Genomic DNA, 7,844 nt, shown 5'->3' on the forward strand with positions numbered 1-7,844 from the left:
TTTTATCGAATTTCTAACAAACGTTGATATAGCCTATGTGTAATATTATCGGGAACCAGCTGTTTATTTACACTGATTTAAGAAGAATAGTAGGACTAGATGAAATATTTCGTATATTTAAAAGCCATCTTCCACAGCAGGAAATGTTTTGTCACAAGGCGACGCTGTTTCTTTAATCTGGGGAGTTTTCCTCAAGGCTGCAGGCATCCCACCAGCCTGCTCAAAAACCAGCACTTGCAGCCTGTTCAGTGTGTCTCTGCTGTCAACTCATTTATTCATGCCATCTGCATAAAACAACCATCTCTTTGAGGGCAAGAATGAGCAGCATGGTCTCAAGTTAGCAAGTTGTTTTGAACACGAGAACAAAAGACTAGCTACAGACCGCCATTCTCGCTAATCAATGCATTGTAAACTGAAGTCTATTAGTTTTGTAATAGGATGAATCTGCCAAACACAAGTAGGCTAAATAAGATAAGAATAAAACAGACCTTGTCAGCAGGTTCTAGGCTATATTTTTGATAAGATGTAGCTATTTTCAATGTTTACGTCAGATGATGTCCACCAAAGTCTCTCTCAACACCCATTTACGCTACATTTAATACATAGCCTTAGACTATAGACTACAACGTCCCTGTCGAGATTGATTTATATCCATCACAGCCTCGATAAATTAAATATCGTGAACCGCGGCGAAAAAGACTGAAATACAAATGTGAATTAAACAAATTATACATTTATATTTTAATGGGATCTAGGCTAGTTGTCACAGTTTTTACTATAGGCCTAATGCTCATTTCTTAGGCTTATGTGAAAATCAATTTCTTTCAGATACTGTAATTAAATCGCATTTTATAATAGTCTATAGCTACATTTATAACGTGGTGACATCTTGCACCTGAATTTAAAAAATAAATAGGCCTAAATAAAATGTAAAATACAAATGTGAGCTACTGAGAACTTTTGTAGCTTTATTGCGTTTACCCAACGGATATTGCAAAAAAAAAAATAATAATAATAATACCTATGATATTGTATTTTTATTTGTTAAAATTATTCTCATTTAAGATGGTGAGCTAAGTTTTTGAGACCATATTACTTCTAGAGAAAACACGTTTGTGTAGCCTAATGGGACTTTTGACTTTGGCTTTAGATCAATTCGATTTAGCCCAGTGACAAGCCACGGTCTGTCCTAATAACTTCATAGTAGAAATATAAAACCAACATATTAATCGTATAAATATTCTAATGTAGAACATCTTTTACATAGCATGTCGTAGCATTTATTGTCGTCTCCATCTGTAGAGTATGTTGTCTATAGGAATACATCGCCCATGAATGCCACATTGAAGCACATTATCTGTGGAACTGCTGCGTCGGGTTTGCATTATTATCCCCTCTTCGCTTCCAAAACCATCCTTCATTCATTTCTCTGGCTGGGCCTGTTTCCAATCTGAGGACATGCGTGGTAGATTTGTGAAATCATGCCCACCCACTTCATCTCCCCGCTCGGTGGGCTCCGGTATCAATAAGATTATGCGCAGGAAATGTAGAAATCCTCAACAAAGAGCTGCATCATTAAAACAAACACCCCACGGCCTTCAGCAGCCAATTGCGAGCGAAAATGGTTCACTTTCATCTGAATGACCCGACAATTTTATATGATATAGCTAATTTTCACCATATCATAAAAAAAAAAAATACCTAGAATAAGCGCAATGGGAAATGCAAGATAGAGGAAACATATGTGCGAAGATCAAATACAATATACGGCACCTTATGATAAATAGCCTAGCCTATAATAAATCTGTTTCTTATTTTAGCCTCATTGCTTCAAAGCTGAATGACATGTAGGCTGATTCATATTGTGCTGTCATTTTACTTATCTTTTATTGGTTTTAATGGTCTCCAGTATTTCCTATATTTGGCTAGGCTAATTGTTGTATCATATTTAATATCTGGATTTAACAATAGCTCAAATAGGCCTAATAAAAACATTTAAACTAGTATAAAATGATATGTTTGATCTAAATGCTGTTCAGTAGGCTATTTATCAATCATTATTAATATTATTTAATCATTTCTTATTCATTATTTATGATAGGCTATAAAACAATGCGGATACAAATAATAAAGAATATTAAATATTAATGAATAAATTATGATGACAATACACCAAATAATATAGCCTACCACTTTGTGCAATATGAATACCGTCAACTGATTTGCTAAATTTGCTGCATGGCTAAAAAAAAAAAAGATCTCAAGGATACACAATTCGCATGTTATGTTACGTTATGCATTTCTTAGCTTTTGCCCTAATTCAGCAATTTTCAATAAACCTGGTCGATTTGCATGTAAAAGCTATTTCGTGAATAGAAAATAAGCATAGGCTAAACTAATCTTTTGGTGCTGGTAGATTTAATTTCTAGTAATTCCTTTAGATTTCCAAAAAAAATGACAAATCCTTTGACTGCTCGACATATCAGGTATTGTGTTTGAATTGACAGAAAATATTAAAAGCATGCACCAATAAAAGTGAGCATGTCACTGTCCTTCTTTCATCTCAGCAAATGAAAGAAGGACATGCTCATGCTCACTTTTATTAGTGCATGCTTTTAATATTTTCTGTCAATTCAAACACAATAGGCTACCTGATTATGTCGAGCAGTCAAAGGAGCAGGCAGTGTAGTTTGTCTAATTCATATCAAAGTTAAGCGACTTGAGTGACATGATATCAGTCATGGGGCCTCCAGAGGACTGTCTGCGGACAGAACCTGGTAAAGTTGCCCTGTTTTCATTGGAGTGGAGCTTCTTCCTGAGAACTTCGTCATGACATCATCGTCATCCGATTCCCGAACAGCTGCAGGAATCCAGTTGCGTTGGAGTGGACGATGGACATTGCTGCAAGCGCAGCTCTCCAGACCTCCTGCGCTTGAATGGTGAGGATTCCTGTGTGGCCAAATTAAATCTTGTGTTGTTAGCGCGCTCGTCTCTTTATCATCCATCTTCCATACAGGGTGTTCCGAGGAACCAGGAACAGCCCTTTTCAAGCGAAGGAGAGTTTAAGACTCCCGCGCGTTGCCATCTGCTTGTTTAGAACCCGTTTCGCGTCTCCAACTTGTGGATTATGACCCTGGACACTGATTTAATGGATGACCTCGTTGTCGACGTGGTTGGAGAGGGTGGCAAGGAGTCTGGAGACGAACATCTTTCGCCCTCAGCTCTGTCTGCATCCGACCAGGTTCATAAGAGGGAGGATAAGGACCACGTCCCATCTTCCATGTGTCCCTCAAGCTCGAGCAAGAGCACTTCGGTGAAACCGCCCTATTCCTACATCGCTTTGATCACCATGGCCATCCTCCAGAGCCCAAAGAAGCGTCTCACCCTCAGCGAGATATGCGACTTCATCAGCCACCGGTTTGCGTACTACCGAGAGAAGTTCCCAGCCTGGCAGAACTCCATCCGACACAATCTCTCCCTAAACGACTGCTTCGTGAAAATGCCACGCGAGCCCGGTAATCCCGGGAAAGGGAATTACTGGACTCTGGATCCCAATTCATCGGATATGTTTGAGAACGGAAGTTTCCTGCGGAGGAGGAAGCGATTTAAGCGGCAGCACTTCAAATTTGGCGTGTTCAAAGATCAGGCGCTGCAGCCGAGTGGCTTTCCTAACCTCGGCTACGGCGCGTACGGGCTCAGCGCGTCCTGCGCTCATTTACCGGGGCTGGATATCTACCCGTTTGGCTTCCATCAACCCATCGGCGTGCCACCTGTTGGGAGCATTTTACCGGCGCTGTCCACGCTTTTCTCGAGGAACTCTGTCACAGCCAAGTCTTTCCCACAGTCTCAAACAGTGGCCATGGAGCCTGTCAACCCTGGCCTCGCCTGCGCAATGGCCCCGACCTCTCCATACGCGTCCTCAGCACTGTTCAATCCAGTGGGCTTCCCTCGGGTCTTTAATTTTCAGTACGAGTACCAGAAGCTGCAAGATGTGCACAGCCACGTGGATTTGTCCACTAAACACAGACACCTGGCTAGCGTCAATGACTAGCAGCGCATATTTGGACACGAAACTATTGTTTTTTTTTTGTTTTGTTTTTTTTCTCAGGAATCATTTCATTTATCCCGAGGTATAAAAGTGTGTAAAGCATCGCATCGAATGTTTTCGAATATTTTAAGGAACTTTTGAATTTTTAATTTCTGTCAGGAATTCATCCAGTGAAGTGTTGAAGTGTTACATGCTGAAATTGTTTATTGATGCATGTTATTTTATTGGAATGATTAAATATCGAACGAATCGATTATTTAAATGACGAATTTCCTTTTCGCGTTTTGACGGAAATAAAATTGACTTTTTTAAACGGACAAGAAATGTCGTGATTTGTTCATGATTTGGCATGAACAAGAAATACAACCAGAAGACGGTTATAAGATTGTGTTGTAAGACAAATTGCGTTTTACTTGCAAAATTTCTCTTTAAATGTGCTGTAAATACAGTGCCATTATTTTCCAGACGTGTCTCACTCATTTCTCAACAAGAATAAACAGTTAAATAAGCAACCGCCCAAAAAAGGTAAGATCAGGTAAGATATCGATTGCTAACATTTTTAAATTCATTAATTGTTATTATCCATTATCACATTTTCAATAATGTGAATTATTCTCATTACTATGAATGAAACATTAGGAATTATGATAACTATGACACGCATAGGCATAAATAAACACAATCTGTGTGTGTGTGTGTGTGTGTGTGTGTGTGTGTAAAGTCAGAAATAAACCAGGACTTAGAAAGTTACAATAATGCCTCACACATCTAAAACGTGAGAGCAAAAAGTCAATTATCTAACATTTGATGAAAATCTAGATAATAATCTAGGCCAAAGGTTTTGTATTGATTATGGGAGGGTTTTTTAAATAGTAGCTATCTCGTACGTTTTATGTGATTTTATAAGAGCCATAATCATGATTAGGCTAGCATTCAGAATTTATTGAACTGGTTCAACTGAAGTATTGGACATAACGAATGGCATTTTATATGGTTAAAATAATTCCCTGATAGTCGTAAAATGGCCCTGAAAATCATTTACAGGAGGACATTTATATTGTCACAAAGTTTTATAGCCTATTTCTGATACTGCATAGATCTAAATGGTCGTTCATTTAGCCTATATCTCCATCATAAATAAGCTTTAAAAAATTGAAGTATAACACGTGTCCACTCGTGTCGGTTTATTTATTTAAGCTTGTTAAGCGGAAATAATCAACCGGATCAGTCTCAAATGCGCTTCACAAATATACAGTATCTCGCCCGAGCATGAGCAGATTTCCATCTGAGTGCACATTGTAAATAATCATCTCCAAACGCTCAGCAGAGTCTTTACAGCTGACTCTGACTCAGGTGTATATTCACACTCCTGTAAGTCTGACAATCATTTAACAGTCGATTTCAAAAGCTCTACACATTATGCATATACAGCCATCATCACATGACCGCAAGTCTTTGATCCCTCTTCAGAGTGCTTTGCTAGGATCTTGGGCTCTCCATTTTTGCTTGAAATGATTAGAAAGATTTTGTATGATTTCATAATCAAATCAAAATTACACAGTCACCAAATTCATAAAATGATTCAATAAGAATTTATACTTGTGCTGGGAAACAACAGGCCACAGATTCGGAATGAGGTATAATGACACCCTTTTGAAGTATAGGCTACATATTTTATTTTATGTGTAGGCTACTGTGCAGTGTGCTGTTTTTATGAGTTTTATGTCATAAGAGCATATGATTGCTAAGTTTCAAAATATTCCCTCAGTTACGCAATGCGTTTTAATCTGCATGCAAGAGAATGTCAACTTAACACAGTTTTATGGGAATGGAAATGAAAAAAACACGCAAGCACTGGTATTTCCAACTAGAAGCAATAAAGATAATGCAGAGGGCAGTGTGTCTATGATAGGAGCAGGAAAATAAGAGTTAAAACCAGTGTACTGTAGCCTATTTATCTAAATATAGCTATTCATATTTATTTATATATGTGTGCGACACAGATCTACCACATCGCTGAGTATAAGCCTATAATTGTTTTATAATAAATAGAATAGTCACTTTACTAGCCTATTGTTATTTTTATTAGTATTAATAGCTACTAGAACGTTGATAACGAGTTAAAGAATTCGAATTTCTATAAATAGCCCATTTGAGAATTATGCATTTTATGTTGCAGAGTGGCGTTTCAAATATTTTCTCAAATTAAAAAAAGTCCATCCCTAATATTTTATCATATTGACAAACAGTACAGCAAATCCATGCCTCGGAAATTGTCGGAATTATTCAAATACATTTTTAATAAAACATAATACGGTAGGCTTATAGCTAAGTAACAAAACACCACGAGAGAGTCAAATGTCACACGCAATGGCGTTTCGCGTCCCTCACTGTTTATAAACTGTGTGCTGTATCACTAAATGAATATCATGCAAGCAAAGGAGTTCGTGATCTGGAGTATACCACTCTGTCATGACTGGAGGAATTCATCTCAGCTGGATACTGAAGTCACGTGCCTTGATCCTGCTTTCTGTTTGATGACCTTCTCAGCGCCACTATAACGCCTGTATATTTTATTATTGGTTTAGCAGTGAAATGCTCTTGTTGAAGTGGGGATTGCAACTGAATGATTTTGTTTCAGTGTGTGTCTTTGTTAGAATGGACTCTCTCAATTGGCACACAATGACATTATTTGTCATATAGGCTATAGATCTGAATAAAACGATTACAATGATAGTTCCAAATTCAGACATAAAGCAGCATTTTTAATTTTAGCCTGTGTAAATAAAACGTCAAATATCTGCTTTCATATAAGCTATCAAACTGAGGGAAAGGGTTATTTTGTCTGTAAACCCCGTGACTGCCTTGAATTTCACCGTAATGCTTTGGCTGCATTTGAAATCTTGTTTATTTGGATTTAACCTGCGCTTTGGTGTTTGACGTTTTCCAGTCTTTCTTTAATTCATATGACTGGACAATGAGCTTGAAAGTTATATGCCTAAATGGACTGTACTGGATTCATGTGTGAGAAAAGAAAAAGAAAACAAGCGCAGAAGAGCCAGAACCAAAGTTAAGGCCAACCTGAGATGCCCCGCTGCACCTGACAAAATAAAGGAAACAAAAGGAGTGTGTCTTTGCGAGTGTGTGAGAGCACAAGAAAATTCACTAGTGTAAATGTGTCCAGCTGTCTTTAGCTCGCCCACATACTCTTTCATGCAGTAGATGGAAAGATTCCTGTTATTGGCTCTGAATAACTGCCTCTATTTAGCCGCGTCCCAGCAGTGATATAGAGACAAATATTTATTTCTACAGTGACCATCACTGCGTATCTGTGACTCAGCTCACACATCTCGCTTGAACACTATCGTCTTTCCCAGCTGCCACAGTTTGTGATCCTCAAAAACAATCTGCGAGATTATTTTCTCCAGTCAAATGGCTGTCTAAGACCCATAACTTAAGACAAAACAAGTCATTTCACGTACGAAGACAGAAATCATAATAAGCCCTACATTTATGGTCTGAAATTGAATACGTCATCTGTGAAAACTCCACTTCACGCTCCATCAGTGTCACATTAAGCATGTTAATAATATTGTGATTGAGATGAATTGCTCTTTATTTGACACCCTCCAGCAGGGCTGCCAGCGCGAGCGCGCGCCCGAGTCCCGCGCTTTATTGGCAATGACGTATTATAATTCATATTTCTACCCTCCGATACGGTTTGCTTTTACAAGGGAGTGAACGAGCAGGTTCCGTTTAAAGGTCTGCTTGTACCTGACCCGAGAAGCGCTTTCTG

At 38.4% G+C, this 7,844-nt stretch overlaps 1 protein-coding gene across 1 annotated transcript; it reads left to right on the forward strand.

Moving 5' to 3' along the window:
• Positions 1 to 2,665: 2,665 nt before the first annotated feature.
• foxd7 (forkhead box D7) lies at positions 2,666 to 4,418 on the forward strand. The gene has a single exon (XM_058771121.1). It carries the CDS (start codon positions 3,128 to 3,130, stop codon positions 4,049 to 4,051), a length of 924 nt encoding a protein of 307 aa, XP_058627104.1. The 5' UTR covers positions 2,666 to 3,127; the 3' UTR covers positions 4,052 to 4,418.
• Positions 4,419 to 7,844: the final 3,426 nt, after the last annotated feature.

The sequence above is a fragment of the Onychostoma macrolepis genome, chromosome 03 (assembly GCF_012432095.1).
Source record: "Onychostoma macrolepis isolate SWU-2019 chromosome 03, ASM1243209v1, whole genome shotgun sequence".
Classification (NCBI taxonomy): Eukaryota; Metazoa; Chordata; class Actinopteri; order Cypriniformes; family Cyprinidae; genus Onychostoma; species Onychostoma macrolepis.